Source organism: Erithacus rubecula (assembly GCF_903797595.1).
Source record: "Erithacus rubecula genome assembly, chromosome: 1".
NCBI lineage: Eukaryota > Metazoa > Chordata > Aves > Passeriformes > Muscicapidae > Erithacus > Erithacus rubecula.
In genome coordinates this window covers 3,658,060-3,675,336 of record NC_136658.1, presented here as the reverse complement: position 1 = coordinate 3,675,336, position 17,277 = coordinate 3,658,060, and the positions used below count along the sequence as shown (strand labels likewise).

The 17,277-nt window shown below is 41.5% G+C and overlaps 1 protein-coding gene across 1 annotated transcript in view; it reads right to left on the bottom strand.

Moving 5' to 3' along the window:
- The window catches only part of CRYBG3 (crystallin beta-gamma domain containing 3), a gene marked incomplete at its 5' end in the record, with an annotated part of 79,698 nt that extends 64,640 nt beyond the window's left edge, over positions 1-15,058 (bottom strand). Inside the window, 4 exons of the mRNA XM_079316256.1 lie at positions 24-102; positions 12,855-13,239; positions 13,904-14,100; positions 14,997-15,058. Of these exons, the coding sequence (XP_079172382.1) occupies positions 24-102; positions 12,855-13,239; positions 13,904-14,100; positions 14,997-15,058 (723 nt within the window). The remainder of the gene's footprint in view (positions 1-23; positions 103-12,854; positions 13,240-13,903; positions 14,101-14,996) is intronic.
- Between the last annotated feature and the right edge of the window lie 2,219 nt (positions 15,059-17,277).

Genomic DNA, 17,277 nt, shown 5'->3' with positions numbered 1-17,277 from the left:
ATATTAGTCAATAAAAATCTTACCTTCAAAAGTGCAGGCAGAGTTGTGCTTTCCTTTTGGCTGCTCTTTGAATTTATGGCTTCACTCCCTTTGTTTTCAGAACTGAAAAACAAAAAAATATTTTGTAACGCTGAGTACTTGCATTATTCAAATGCTCTCAAGAGCCAACACATTCAATTTAAACACAAAAGAGCTTTAACTTGGACACAAAAACATATCTTCCAAACTGTAGTACATACTCTGCAACTGAAAAAAACAAGCCCCAAAAAGCTGAAGACAGAACCATAATGACTGTTTCACCTCATACAGAGGTTTTTGAACTCCAACACTCAGAAACACCACGCAGCATTTCAGCTCTTCCAGCTGAAAAAACCACAGGATTTCCATGCCTGTGTATTATTTTTCAACTGTAATTGAATAATTATCTACCACAGCAGCTTCCATTGCCACGGGACCACCTGGCACATCTGGCAGCTACAAGGCTCACCCTATTCTGAGGGCTGTGAGCAAGTGGAATAATCATGTGGCAGCTGGAATAATCCCCAGCCATAGCCACCACATTGAACAGTTCTTCACTTGCAGGACCAATTTTAGAAAGGAGACAACAGGTACATGTTTATTACCAAGGCAATACCTGCTGTTCCATTTTAAAAGTCCAAAGTTCAAAATCACTTGTGTCCTTATGGGAAATTCACCAAATTAATTCAAATTTTCTTGAGAGTTCATCTTTGGAATGAAGGAAACCAACTCCTTGCCCTCAACTCCAGTTCTTAGAACAAGCCTTACACACAATCCAGCAGAAAGCATTTTAATAAAAACCTTTATGCTACAAGCAACTTAAAAGCAAAACCATTATCAAGGGAAACATTAGGTGATGTTAATGACAGATATTATTCCTGCATTGTGTACCATTACATGAAGAAAAATAACTTTGTGCTAGTGTACTACATGAATAAGTATTTCAATTAATGAATAATGACATTGAATACCCTTCTCAAGTCTACCAGTCTTAAACATTTAACTTTGCTACTCAAAAATGCACAAGCCCTTATTTCTGAATTCATGTGAAGAGATGAACTGAAAGCTACTTAAATTAAAAAAAAATAGAATAATTATTAGCATTTTGGTGAAACTCTGCCAGGATTTGGAGAAGGAATTAAGGTGCTGCTGTACTCCTACTGTTCCTGACTGGAAACCACAGATAAGTATGTCTCAGTTCTCTGAATGAAATTACAGCAGAACTCTCCTGCTATTAAGTTTTCCAAGATCTTTTGCATCTTTTCAGATGCATCAAAAGAAAAGCTTCTTCCTCCCATTTATAGATCATCTCCAAGTTGAAAACCATGTAGTTTCACATCACCTTGGGTAATCTCTCATAATGCATTCATAAACACAAAGATACCTTTCCAGGGAGAGCATCAGAAAGAAAGTCTTGGCTGTTCTTTGCCTCTCTGGAAGACAGAGCAGATGAATTAATATTCTGACCTATTAATTTCTTCTGCTGCTAATGTGTTTCATGAAGGAGATGTCACAATCACTCTGGGCAGTCTGGCACACTAATAAAAGTGTTTCTCTGTACATAACCTATTTGCTCTCTCTTAATTTTTGTTTTGTTGTTGGTTAAAAAAAAACCCCAAAAAATCCAAAAAAACCCTAAACCCCAAAACACCCTTCTCAGATCTACATGACCTTTCCTAATGTTGATACATTTGATAAGAACAGAAATGCCCTGGACTTAAGAGTGGAATAATGAGGCTGATGTCTAGCAGACATTCTTTCTAAGTTCAGTGTATCAATCTGTATGGAATTGGTCTGCAGACCACAAATTACATCCTTGCTTTCATTAAGTCCTGCCAACATACATTACCAGTGTTGATTATTGCATCACTCTGTTTTGCTCATATTCTTCCCTTTACATCATGTGTTTTTTCCCCCAAAACTTTTTCATTTTCCTACTTCTAGTTCATATTTGAAATACATGTCTGTATTACTTTCTTCTAGCTAGCCATAGAAATTCCACAGCACACATACCAAAACTGAAAGAATGCAGTTCAGCAGATAAGCATCTTAAAATCAACAAGTAAAAAAAAAAAAATGTATCAAAACTTTTCTTTGCAATATAAAATAACCCTAACCCTGGAAGCATTTCCCCACACCCTTTTATGGTTTATATTCTAGTGCTTCTACATTCCTTAACCTTTTGCTTTAGGGTGTAGTTCCTCAAACATGCTGACTTTGTCAGCAGAACCAGCTTTAGAAATCTCCACTCCTTCCTTCTCAACCTCAGTTATCTCTACATCCTTGACTCAGCCAAGAAGGGCTCTCAGTAGGACGACTTTTTTTTTTTGTAAAATCAAGAGGGGAAGCAGAAGTTTCCTTGAGGAAAAATCCAGCCTGTGATCCAGTTTACAGTGCAGTGAATCTTAACAGCACAATGAAGGGGCAACAAATGTCACTCAGCAAAAGCAAGAAGGAGAAACCACTGCCCCTCACATCACCAGAGGCTGCTTGGTGTGAACCTTTTCTCTCCTTGTGGGTTTAGGATAAAATGGCTTTGTTTGTCTCAGAGAGGCAAGTTTACCTTTTACAGCCTAAACACCACAGACACAGGGGCTGGAGAACCTGCTGGCTGCTGTTCACTTCATTCACACAATGCAACTACACAACTCCCCACAAATTTTATGGTTTTCCCTCTTCCCATCACTGCACCCATAACATCACTGTGACCTAGGCTACAGCTGTATTTATAAAGTTTGGCTCCACAGAACTCTCAGCTTTTCCAGAGCAGTGCCTTTCTGGAGCACTTTGCCATGGCAGGTACCACCAATGTTATCTCCAGTTGAGCACATCTAAAGTTAGGCTTGAGCTTAACCACCCACCTCTCAGGTTTGTAATCTACTACCCTTCTCTTGCTTTTTCTGCTAGACATTCCTTTTTCTCTAGCATTTTAATGCATCCAACAGAGATGGATTAATCTTTAGTGAAGGTTTAGAAGAAGGTTAGAGGGATTTCTTCTCCTTGGCTGTCTTGCTGCTCATTCCACTGTCTTGCCAGCATGCCTAACCTGATTAGCATCACTCTTATTCTTTAACTAATCAAGATTAAATTTAAGTTACAGAATTGTATCTTTTGTATCTTCTGAACAAACCTTTCTTTGTGCCATTTTCTATTGCTTTTTGTTCCTCTGCTGCTGCCTCTGTTTTTGACCTTTCTGTAATACTTGGACAGGTGGTGTCTGAACCAGAAGCAGGTTTGTGGTCCAAGTTTTTAATCATTACACTTTGGGAAGAGAGGTTAGAGAGTCTTATGAGCAAGACATGTTCACATTTTGCATTGCTGCTCACACAAAAAGAGATTACAAGAGGGATTACAGTCAAGGAAAAAAAAAAAAAAAGCAATTTAATAGAGCATATTTAAGTACATGGCTTTCAAGGCCTTTTGCAACTGCCTCTAAAAACAGAACAAGACAATTACAAACAATTACATCTTCAAAAGGCCCTAAGAGCATCTCTGTATGGTGTGAGAAGTCTGCTTCCTCCATCCTTGTCCTTCATAACAATCCCTCAGAACTTGGAAATTAAAAGCCCATCCCCTTCTTCCTTTATTAATCCACCCCACCCATGTTGTGCACGCAGCAGATTGTGAATGTGTTGTGACAGATAAAAAAAAAAAAAAAGCTACAGGAAACATGCAAGTAATAAAGCACAAACACACAAGTTTGGGTGAGACTGACCACACGCAGAGCTCTTCAAACTGAAAGTAATTGCTGTGACATTTTGGGTTCCTTTTCTGAGGAGAAGGCTCAGCCTGCCTGTTGCTGTTTGGGAAGGGGGAAATTAATGGGCACTCCCTTAAGGAAATGGGGACAGCTGATTAAAGCTGAACTTCAGCTCAGCACTACCACAGCACTTGTGGATGTTGGCCCTCCCTACTTTTTCCAGGGCTTTGAATCAAATCCCTTCCAATGCAGCAGCTCCAGCATCTACTTTTCATGCAGTCCATGTGTAACCAGGCAGGTGCTCCAGCATTTTGCCATCTTCTCCCTCTTAGGGCCAGATGACTCCCTGAGTAGTCAAACCCTCCCTGATACCACACAGGGCTGTTTTTAACTGGACTTCTTCTCAAATTAACTCAGGAACCATTTAATGTGATGCCTCATAATGGTAAGAGAAAAAGCAATGCCCAACCTCAAAGATGCTTTTTATTTTCTTTATTTCAGCATTCTGGGGTGTAATGCCAGCTCCTCACCCCTGCCTTTCCTTCCTCTCTCAAAAAAACTAATATCCCTCTCTGGGAAATACTGTCCTCACATGGTTCTGGTATCATGACTTCTTTCCAATTTTACTTTGTGCCAACGTTCAGTGCTGACCTTCCAGAAGGATATTTCATTGAAACAAGGATTTCATCACCTGCTACTTTAAAATCCATTTGTGCAAGAGCCTTGCTGAAGAATATAAAGAAGTGGAAATCCACAAGTCTAATAATACCATCAAATATAGATGTGCAAGGCCTCAGTGAAATTTCAGCATGTTACAGAAATTCTCACAACATATCCACAAAACAGCAGTAGTAATAAAATTTTTATTATAAAACTGCAAAGAGCCATAGGTTGCCTACTATTAGTTTCTTCCTTGTCCCAGTTTCCAAGTGGTAACTAAAAACATGACAGCAAAATATTCAGACTTTTTAATTAATATTTTTATATATATACCAGTTGCCCTGCTTGCCATACAGACCCTTATGATTACTGCAGCTGTCCTCCTGGATAATCTAGATGATGAAATTTCACTATGGGAGACTTGAACCAAGCCTTTAACACATGACAAGAAGTTATGAGCTTTGCTTGAAAAACAACAAACTATGGAAAAATGACCACATTTCTAAATAAGACCTTTCCATGTAAACTGCTACTAAATTCACTACTTATTAGGCTTAACTATTCAAGTCTCATCTCTCAATCAATCTACATCTATGTGGGACAGATTATAAAGGTCTCAGATTCAAATAACCTCTTGAAGCCACAGCTCTACTATAACATAAAACACTTAAATCTGATTTCCCTTCCAGTTATATTCCTTGAGGCAGAGCCATCCCTCAGACTTTAACATTGTCATTTCAGAACTAAATGCCACTGAGCTGCTTCACTTTATTCTGTGAGGGAGGTTTTCCAGACATCAGATTGTTCTGGAGCTCTTCTCAGAGCCCTTTCCAGTTTGCCAGCATCTTTTTCATGATAAATCATGGATAAAAACAAACACCAAAACTGGACTTGGTACTGCAGTAACCAAAGAATCCACTGAATACATGTTTAGTTGTTCATACACCCGACAATCATTTTTTCTTCTCTGAGCCACCACTTTGGCAGCTCATGTTTAACTGGCTGTCAACCATGGTAACTTAGTTTGTTTCCAACATCATCTACATGGTGATTTCCATACTTTTCACTCAAATCATCTGCAAACTTGACATGCTACAGTTTTGGTTTTTTTAAAATTATCTGTGAAGATATTAAATTGATTCAAAAGTACATCCTTTTCATTTGCTTCAAACAGATCAAGTAGAAAATTATTTATTACATCTGCTTTTTTTATATTCCTCTGTATGTTGAATTTTAGCCTGCTGTTATTACACTTGCAAATATTTTAAGTGGGACATCAATGCCAAGTCTTAAGCATTTAAGGATGATATTTCAGCAGTTTGTCAAGTGAAGCTGTAATCTCTTATAAAAAAATGAGCTTGACAATTCCCATCTTTCAGTGAAGCTACAATCAATATCATGTTTATTAACTTCTCAAGTCACCTGTAGTAAATCCATTTTGCTTCCCCTTTAATCTAACCAAATATAATATACTTTCAAGAGAAACACCTTCTTCTAGGCACTACCATCACACTTGTGAAGCCATTTGTGTACTCTGCAGCCAGAAGAACTATCAGAACTTAATCTAAAAAGTCAATTTCTTAAGAGTCAAACTTCCAGCATGTAGCTTGAGGAATATGAGCGAGGGTACAGTAACCACTTATTAAATTAACTGAAAGGAAAATATTACTGTAAAGCTCAGTGGCAACAAGATGCAAGGAAATCAACTGAATGCTAAAAACTGGCTTGTGCATCAAGTGACAGCTAAAATATGTTAGTATTTAACAAGAAATAAAAACACTAGCATTTTAGAAGAAAAATACACCAATGAATTTAATTAATTAATTACCTTTCCTCTGTTTCCCTCCCCCCCAAACCACAATGTTGCCATCTTCTGCAAAGCACTGAAATGAAAAATTTCCAGTGAACTTCTCAGCAAAATTCCCAGGCTAGCAAACTTCTTGGGAAAGCAAATAGCAGCAGCAATGACAAAATCTGCCTCTAGTCTATGGCAAGGCTGCTGGGGCTTGTCTCAAAGAGAGAGGGAGAATTTTGCACAGAAATTTGAATATGAAGTTTCTGGCTGCTGCTTCTGTGCTTAAGCTTAGGCCACACACATAGGGGAAAAGAATTGAAGACATTAAGACAAACTGTAATTATACAAACAAGTTATTGAGCTTGAAATTAAAGGGTCAATGGAAAGCAATGCTGCTATTTACAACAAATACAGAAGGGAAACAGAGGAAAAGGAAAAGAAAGCAGAGAAAGGTAAGAAAGGAGAAAATGGAGCCAGGAGAAGGCAGGAACTGAGGCAGAAGAGGTGTCAGAATTGCTGATTAATTAAGTGCTGAAATAGCACAAAATGTATTATATTCAACTAAACTACCCTCATTTTGAAACTGGTTTGATTACAGACAGCAATAAGCAATTCAGATAGTTTTAACTGAAACAATTTTTCCTCTCAGACCTGTTTCTGCTGCTGATTTACATCCTGTTCTTTGCCTGTGCAGCAAAGCTGGGTCAGCTTCACGTTCTGCAATACCAGTGCTGTGTTGCATTGTTTATATGAGCTACACAAAGTGTGTCAGTATTAAATGAAAATGAAAACTAAAGCTACAATGGAAAATAAATACATCAGAAAAATTGCAGACATGCCACATTTCACAATGAAAGTTTACATGAAAAAAAAAATCAAGAACCAAACCATGTCATTTCACTGAACATGTACCTTTAAGTTTAAAGGCCAGAACTAAGTGAAATAAATATGATGACCCTTGCTAAATAACTTAATCCGTTTTTCATGTGAGGGAACTGAACAGCCCTACAAAGGCTAGAGAAAGAAATATAAATGTTTCTGAGCAGAGCTTACTGCAATATTGGGCAGAGCGATTATACCAGATTACATCAAGGTTTTCCTTCTGGCATCTGTCAGGCATAGTAACCAACACTGCTGTGGAATCTGCTCCCTATTTGCCAGTCTGATTGGTTAGACAGTTTCCAGCATCCTTCTGAAATAGGTATGTTACTGCTCACTAATGCAAACATTTGGTATAGCATCAGAAACAGATTTACAAACTGTGCATTAAGGTTAAATGTATCCAATTAATGGGGAATAGAACTGTTTTCAAAGGGTGTGTTTGCAGGGTGGGGGATCAACAGTGGTACTTACAAAATAGCATTAAAAGAGGAGATATTTAAAAAAAAAAAAAAATCCAGGGCAGCTTTAAAATCCAGCAGCAGCAACTGTTGTCCTGATAAACAGAGCATATCAGAATTTCAAAAAGATTCATTGAGAATAACACCAGAAAAAAAAAACAAGCAAGAGAGACTGGTATCACCAGTAAAATACAGCAAGCTTTTCTTGTCAGGCTGGAGGAGAAAACTTTTTGTAGAGGTACACAGGGTTACTATTTCAACCCAAAAAAATACTCTCCAGAACAACCATCTTCTACTCACAAAATATCCACCAGGAAACATCCTACAGGCACCAAAGTTCCCTTTTTTGTTTTGAGGGCACGCATTTTCCATTCCTACCAAAATAAGTTTAATGGCCAAATTTGCAGCCTGTAACTGATGATTAAAATAAAAGTATGTTATCACTGAAATTCTGCCTTTTCTGTTCTTGTGTGCTCCCAAGAAATAACTTTTTCCTACATCTTTTCCCAACACAAACTGTCTGGAGGTGCAGTGCAGATCCCCAAGGTGTTTACACACTTGGGCCTCAAGACCTCCTTAAGAAGATACAGTGCCTTTGGAAAAATATTTTCTCAACTTAAGAGGCAATGGAACATTCAGAAAAACAACATTCTATTTCAAAATAAGGCAAGTCATGAAATCACAATAACACAACACCATTGTAGACTAGATCTTGTGTCTGGAAACTGAAATGAAAAAGTGAAATGAGTAAGGAAACCAACATTTCCAACCTTAAGTCTTCAAAAGTGATACTGTATAGCCAGACAGAATAGATAAAAATCATATTAGAAATGAAAATTAATACACCAGAAGAACTGAGTTAAAGCCTGAGCAATCCAGTGCTGTGCTACTGTCTGCAAGTATAATAGTATATACTAACTGAACTGTATAAAATCCAAAAGCCCCTCAGAAATTAAAAGCAGTAGCTGGGTTTCCACCCTTTTAAGATGTTACCATAATTAGAAATACAATCCCCACAGCAACATGTTTTGGAATCTTAATTTTTTTCCACCTGGGAGCCTTTTGTTCATTAGAGGAAAAGACCAAGGAGTTTTCATCTTTGCAAAACTATTCCTTAAAACCACAGACTTGTGTCTGTTTTGGAAACATTTTTGCATTAACTCTGGCACTTATGCCAATAACTGGAAAGGAGACATTGCCGTTCACATTTAAAATAGTGGAAAAAATGTTGCTTTGTTTCTTCCAAGGAGCTCTTCTGTTACAATTAAGGCTCTAGTAACATTTCCTGAAGGAAATGTCTCTCACACACATGGCCAGCTGCTGGCCCTGCTGCTGCTGGTCTCAGTCCCAGGAGAAATCCAAGTACGTGTCTCATCTGACCAGGCAGGCAATCCCACCAGAGTGCACAGAACTATTTACCTGCTTCATGACAGCCAACCACTTTGGCACCCTGCTAATCAGGGCTTTTCATACTATTTTGAATTATCTTGCAATGGAAGTTATAATAGAAAAATCTAGGAAGCAAAAAAGAAGAAAGAAATTCCAAATTAACAGACGTACAGAAAATTTTCATGCTGCACCTTACTCAGGCAAGTCTAACTTGAATTCTTCTTTATGGTTGGAGTATTGCCTTTGCTGGTTCCACAGACCACCATCCCTTATGTAGACTCATAAATAAGCTAAATTTTAATAATAACACAAAGGATCCTGCTCTGGCTTTTGAAAGTAAAAGGTTCTTTATTAGAAAGCAGAGACTGATTTTTCCAGCAGACAATGGATTTCTTCAAAGATGCCAATGGTATCTGTATCAAACCCAGCCAGGAGGCAGCAATTTCAGAATAACTAGGTTTCAAATTTATTACTCTCCCATCAATTTCCAGCAGTCCCTCAAACACAGAGTTTTTATAACTACAAAAATACAAGTTCTTTGTAAACAGGAACAATGACTGGCAGTCCCAAAGGAAGAAAAAGACTCTCTAATCTCTCCTCAGGCAGAATAAACAAAGTTCTTCATCTCTGAAACCTCTCAGTAAGATACTAATGGATGAATGGAACAACAATCTCAGCCTGAAAAAAAAAAAAAAAAAAAACCCCAACAAACAAATCAGCCTCCCCAAATCCTTCTAAACCAGATAAAAGTGTGCTCTTCCCTGTTTGGTGTCCCTGGTATACTTCACCAATGCAGACAAAAATATCCTGAAAAATCAAACTTGCACTGGTAGGTCTATGACCAGCCAACAGCACTCGGAGGGAAAAAGAGAAATCTGAAATGAACCTGCTACACAGAATAACTAATAAAATTCACCCATAGTTTAAGGGACGTTTTGATGGTAGCTCAGTAAAAAGTGTCACATCCCTCCTAAAAGATCACATTTATTCACAAAAGAACAATTGCTCAGCCACAGAAGGCACGTGTTTCTGAAAGACTCCACAAGCTTAGACTGTAAAAGCTGGTGTCTTTTTCCAGATGAACTAAAGATACATGTATTAGTTAAAAAAATAATAATACATTATGAGACTCCTATTAGAATAGTGAAAATGCAATTGGGTTTTGTCACCCTGGGGATTTAGATAGCTCCAGGACAAACACTGTGGTAACCAATAACCAATTGTGCATTATTGAAAATAGCAAGTAGTCCAGTAGAGCATAATGACTGCCTTTGATGGAAGTCAATGATAAAGACCCGGGATGAAGAGCACTGAAACCATTCAAAGCAGCCCCAACTCTGAAAAACACACTTAAGCTGCAGACAAGCACTGGGTGGGAGACACTTTCCATTTGGCTACATTTTATGTAAAAGCCAAGTGAACTCTCAAGGCATGTGCTGTGCTTTTTGCTGCCACAAAACTTGCAACTAATCAGCGCAGCTTATTTTTTCCACAAGCAAGCAAGCAAGCCTCCAGCGAGTCTCATGTTCATCAGAGCTACAAATTGCTGTAAGGGCAAGTTATTAACATAAGTTTTCTGTCAAATGAGTTTCTCAGAAGAGTTTAAGACATTGATTAACAAACTATGCAACTCCCCCCATCCCCTTCCTCCCATTTTAAACCAGGGTCACGGTAGGTTTGGGTTTTGGTTCTTGTGGTTTTTACAGGTAAATCTGAACAGGATCTTGAGCAAGAAGGCAGCTCTGCTCAGTGGGGAAGGAAAATTGGCAGCTTCCAGTCACCCACCAAATCACTGCTTAATTTGTGGGAGCAGATGGAGAATGACTTTTGGATGGGCAGAGCTCATGCCGTCAAGACTTTCAAAACCCAGCAGTAAGTAAAATACCTCCACAGAAAAGTTCATTTTAACATATATATGCGCATATCAAACTTGGTCTGGTTCCAACACCCATCCTCCCGATAAGCCGAAGGGGAAGCCGTGCCGGTGCACACATTTCTCACAGCCCTTGACAAAAGCTGCATTCCCCAGGCCGCCCACGCAGCGCACACCTTGAGAGCGAACAGCGCGATGCCGCTGCCGGGCTCTGCCGCGACCCGACCCGATCCGCTCCACGGGGAAACGCGAGCAGCAAACCTGCGGCACCCATCGCAGCCCGCCGCTGGGTAATGCATGCAATTACGCTAATCTGACAAGAAGGCTGCCAGTGGAAACCAAATACGAGAAGGTCAGCATTCCTGACGAGCGTGCCACGCTGCAGCCCGGCACTAAGGGGGAAAGCTCCTTAACACACCCAGTGGGACTGGGGATGGCGAGAGCTGCTCCGCTCCGGGCAGCAGGAACCTCCCGAGGGCAGCAACCAGGCCAAGCGGACAGAGCCTGCTCCTATCGGCGTGGATATCCCCGCTTCCGAATAAAGAAAAGGCTCTGGGCTGCAGGAAATGAAACTGCGATTGGGATAGAGATAAGGCTGCAGCCCCAAGTTAAGTGGAGTAGGTCTACCCTGAGTGCTACCTACAGATCATTTATTGCGCGAACCACTCAAGTGGCAGCGTTCTCCTCCTTACCAAGGTGACCGCTAGGCTTTTCTGTTTATCCCAAACCACAGCTGTGGGGAGCTGGCAAGGCGACATCCCATGGAACCTGTCCTATTGCCTCTGCATGTCCTCAGCCAGATCCAAACCTTCGCCTTCTCCTGTATCTTAACCACCCCCGCCAGACAAAACAACCAGCCTATCCCAGCAATTGTAAAGATGTCCTTGATTCCCCAATTTCTTTTTTTTTCCTCGAAGTAAAAAAGCAACTTTTTTCTGCTCATAAAAGACCAGTAGATCCTTAGTGGTGTACTGGCATGCCAAATGCTTACAGCAAAACAAAACCCCCAAAGTTAAAAATCCTCATGGTGCATTTACAAGATGTTTGAGATGGTTAGTGTAAGACAGCAACAGGCTCTTCTATTTCCCATGATTGCTGAGAATACACAATGCAAGATCCTAAAGTTTTTCACTGCAAGAACTACTGCGATAGCCACTGGCTATCTGATCAACCCGCATTCACTGTCTGCCAGTTTAAACACAAACCTATGCCCTATCAAGAATGAGTCAGATAAAAACCAATATGTTAAAAGCGAAAAATAAATACTACACCCGAGGAAGCAAGGCCTAGGCAGTTAACACCTTTTCACCACAAAAATGTGCTCATTGACTTGGGCCGACAATGAGGCTACTGAGAAACTGAAGGAAACTTATCAATGCTTCTTTCCTACTTACAGAGAGAAATCAACCAGGGAAAAAAAAAAAAAGAGAGGAAAAAAAAAGGAAAAAAAAAAAAGGAAGAGGAACAAATACACAAGAAGTTTCCAAATCTTTTCATCTTGTAAAGTCGCCCTGCACTAAAAAAAAAATTATTAATAACCAAGTTTCCATAAACCACAAAGTTTGCATTGAGACTTACACACACTAGTAATATTTATGCCGCATTAACGCCTCATTTACACCAGCCCAAAAGAAAACTTTCAGCGTGAAAACCGAAAAGGAAAAACAAACAAAGCCCTCAGAGACCTCAGCGCCCTGCCCTGCTGTCAGTCCCCGGGGAAGGGGCTGCGACCCGGGCCACAGGGCGGAGGAGGCGCCGCGGGCTGCGCGATCCCAGCGGTTCCATCGGGGCTCGGCCGAGCCCGGCGGGCCGGGGGTGCCCGCTGCAGCTCCCGGGGAGCCCCGCACCCGGCAGCGGCCGTGCCCCAGCACAGCCCGCCCTTCCCGGCCCCGGCAGCAGCTGTCAGCGCGCTCCGAGCTCCCCGGACTCGCCGCTGTCCCTGGAGCCGCCCCCGGCTCCCCGCGGGGAGCGCTCGCTTCCTCCCGCGGCGCGCCGGTGTCGCAACACGGGCCGGGGCCGCGCTGTGCCCGCTGAGCCCCGGCCGCGCAGGTGGCACCGCGCCCCCCGAGCCCCGCGTACCTGTTCGCCGCCCCCTCGCCCGCTGGGCTCCTGGAGAAGAAGCGAGAGAACGTGCTGTGCCAGGAGGGGCCGGCCCGCCGCCGGCTGCCCCCGCCGGACATCGCCGGGACCGGAGCGGAGCGGACGGGACGGGAGACGCCGCCAGCAGCCGCCCGGCACCGAGTCCCCGCCGCGGCGGCAGGCGGGAGGCGGCGACCGCGTCCCTCCGCCCCGGGGAGGAGCCGCCGCTCCCGCGGGGCGGGCCGGGCCGCAGAGCCGCGCTCGGAGGCGGGGGTGGCCGTGGAGGCGGCAGGAGATGGGGAGCGCCCGGGCCCCGCTGCTGCCCCGCGGAGGGGAGCGGTGGCCGCACGCCGCCCCCGCGCCGCGTTGGGTTTGGGTTTGTTGCCTTTTTTTTTTTTTTTTTTTAAAGTTAATAGGTCGTAATTAGTGTGAACAAAGAGAAAAGATCAGTGCTAAAATAACAACAACATCACGTAAAAAACAAACCTCTGAAGAAAAAGGCTGGGCAGCCTTGAGCATCTCCAGTCCCGACGGACGCGAGCGGCAGCTGCAGCCTTTGCCCTGTAGCGGGGCCGGCTCTGACACCCGCGCTGTGCCGGGCGCGCCGTGCCTGCCTCAGCAGCAGATGTTCTCCTGCCTTTCTGAAAGTTTACTTCCTAGAGATGAGTTTGGGTTACTTTTTTGTTTGTTTTGGGGCTTTTTAATACCAAACACTTCATTTTTTCTCCCTCCCAAGAGTTGTGGCCACTCTTGACCTAACATCACACTATATTTACAGATGACCTTGCCATTGCAACAGCACTGTGACAAATACTGTGGTCGTTTTATAGACCGAGGTAATGCACAAAACCTTAATGATTCACTGAGTGTGAATTACTGGTAAAGTAGACCAACCTCGATGCAAGGATTTTAAATTCACAACCACACTTTCTCATCTTTGTGAGCTTCTCTGCTGTTCTTTGTGACTGCCTCCACCTTACACCTTTCTATCAGCTCCTTTTTGCTTTGGACACAGGACTGTGGAATCTTTGAGGCTGGAAGAAAATCACCTGGTCCAATCCCTTGCTCGACCAGGACCACCTGGAATCTGCGTCTTGATGGCTTTTGAATATCTCCAACTCCAAGGTCTCTGAGTAACCTGTGCCAGTGATTACCTCTCTTCCATTTATTCACCTTGATCCATACCCAAACCTCTTTCTGAACCACTGTGTCAATGTGACAAATATGAAGCTGGTATGAAGCCCATCTGTAGAGCAGCAGCGATAAAACAGCCTGAAAAAAACTTACTGTCTGCTTTTCTGTCCTCTTTTTCCTACCTCAGCTATGAAAAAATCTTTAAGAAATATGGAAACAGCTCTGCTTTTTATAGTCCAAGTCTCATATAGCTTTGATATGAAATTTAAAAATACAGACACAGCTGGATATTGGACGTGCACTCAAGTTTTTAACCAGTCAGAATTGGGACTAGCTGGCTGAATCACAGGTTACAAAAAGTAGCTTTCTCACGGAATAGTAACCAGTCACTGACCTTATTCAGGGCACCAGCACTTACTACACAATGCTCTGTCCAGTTTTCAGTGTCCAGACAAGGAGCAGACAATTCTCTCAGATATAGAGATGCCCCAAGCTTTGCACACAGTCATGCAATGTTTAATTCCAGAACAGTATCGAGGAAAAGAAGAAAGCACATTTTTAGAGTACCTACACATAGTCACCAATTCTCACAGAAGTGGCAGTCAGGGTTAAAACTGCAAAATGCAGTAGGCAGCTCCCAATGAAACATTAGAGGAGACACTCCTTCTGACATTCAAAATAGAAGTAATTAGGTTCCAAAACCAAATTAGAAAAGTAGCAATTTATTAGGACTGCACAAACAGGCTGCAGGGAGGTTTAGACTCTCTGTGACTGTTTATTACTTTTAATTTTTCTTTGCCACATACATCTCACAGCTTCCCTACCTATTGCTTAAGTAAGATCTAATCCCTAAGCTGTAGCAAACCTGAATATAATAATTAGCATTTAAAAAGCATCCGGTGTCTTCAAAGGATTGAAGCATTAATTAATCCTCGTAATCACCTCAGGATGTAGTTAAGTATAATATGGTGAGTGGTTTGCACACAGAGACAGAGGCAGCCAGAACACCTTGCTGCATCCAAAGGCTGTCCACATGTGCCCAGAGGGGCACCAAGGGCAGCACGAAGCATTACCAGGGCTCTGCTTGTCCAAACTCATCAGAAATGCTAATCCCAAGCAGTAACATTTTGTGCTCAAATCTGTTCCTCCTTTCTTCACTGCATCTAAAAGCAGAAAATACAGGAACATACCAAATGACAGTTCTATTGCAGGCAAATGATGTAAATATTAAAGCTAATCAACATACTAAAACTGTATCAATATAAAAGATGAACATGGCACAGGTTAGAGAATCCCTTTATTGTTGTTTTTTTTTTTGTACCCTGGAGTAATTGAGTGACATAAGAGCAAATAGTTTTGACACATTTAAAATAATAAAAAGCTCCAATTTAGCCACCTACACCTCCAGCAAAGGGGGAAAGGGAAGCTTTTAGGCAAAGCTGCAGGATGTGCCATGTGGCAGGTGGCCTCACACACTAGCACAGCTGCCAGCAGTAACAGCAGCACCAACACGTGCAAGCCAAAACAGATGGGGCAAACAAGTTCCTTTGGGCCTCAGATTAAAGTGCTCACATGTGGCCCACATGAGGTAATATGGCAACACCAAAGGCAAGGAGAAACCATTAAAACACAGTTGCAGAGGGATAGAATTGCACAGAATAGGAGAATGTCAAGCAGGGGCTCTCAATACATTTTTTTTCATAATTCATCCTGCCCAGAGTGTCACTTGAATGTCACATAAGAGAGGGGAGGGTGCTGTGCCTATTCCACATCCACTTAATTTTTCTACTGCACTTCTGATTATAATGGTTGTGCAGAAGGGAAACCTCCCCCTTCTCCTTGCTGATTTAGAGTGAGCAGATGGTGAAATTTTAATTGTGCTTTTTGTATTTCCTCCTTTTTATGGGTCCTTAAAATCTTGAGTCAAATCTTTTGTTTTGTTTGGATACAAAAAAGGAAAGCAAATTTCCATCATGCTGCTTCAGGAAGAGTCCTCCTTTCACACCCTTCTTTTGAAACTTTCCTGATACATTAAAGCAATAACTAGGGGACAAATGTAGTCTTAAACCTCCAAATGAAACATTTTGCCTCAAGCACATTTCACACAACTGTTAAATGAAAACAACATCCTCAAACTGTTTCCATTGTTGGACCACTACAATAAGAAGTGCTCTTTTATTTTGAGATGCAACTCTGCTATGCAAAAGCAAAGCTCAGTTTTCCATTTTACACATGTTAATTACATTTATCTATCAAAATATTTTATATAGCTCTGCTACTTTTTCTTGTTAATAAGCACCCCCACTTCCCAGGCTCCTACAGAACATGTCTGCAGGTAGATATGGCATACATAGAAACAGTATTTTAATAATGAATAGGCCCTTAACTATTTTTTTCCTTTCCAGTCTATAATCTGTTATGGCAAGGTTTTTAATAGGTGGCACGAGACCATGGATTAATTACACATAAAGAAGTCATGGTGTGTAGTATTTCCTATCCATTTTTCACCATGTTAGTTGTCCAGATGTTAAAACAAAATAGGGATGACTTTCAAATTTCTAAAAATGAAGGCTACCAGCAGAATGGAAGAGTTGGATCTTGGCTATGCTATACACAGATAAAGGATGTTAGCAAGGATTTCTAGGATTATTTTCTATCAAGCCATGACCTCCTGCTGTAGAGTATGTGCTATGCAGCTTCCAGCAATCCTCATCCTTTAACTGTAAACACAGTTCCTCCATTTGATTTACTGAAAATGGTTTAAAAGGCAGCCACGTGGTCAACTGCTGTTGTTCAAATGCCTTCATGTCTGGAGAAGACAGCTGGAAATGACTCACGGGGTTAAACAGCAGCTTCTGAGAACCCTAACTGTGTTCTTTATTATTTTCTGTAACACTTATACACCGTGCTACCTATGGCCAAAGCTCAGTCTAGGAATTAAAAATCTTTAAATAATCTTTTTGGAAAGCTTCTGTTTGTTTTCCACTCTATTTGATTTTCACTTGTAAATTTCAGACATTTACACCTACCCAATAGCAAAAGTGCTAAAAGGGGAAATGGACCGTGAAGTACAAAATAAGAAACTGCCAAACCACCTACAGAATCTTTTTTAAAGCAGACTTTTGCTGCACCTGGGCATGGAACAAAAAACACTCAGAAGCCTCATACTGTGGTGGGGATCTATGTACCTAATTCCAAAAGATCTGACAACTTTCAGCTGATTAGCACAGCTTGTCTGGGAGGCTCCTAAGACGTTTCTGACAGCACCTCATACCAATTCAACTTGTGT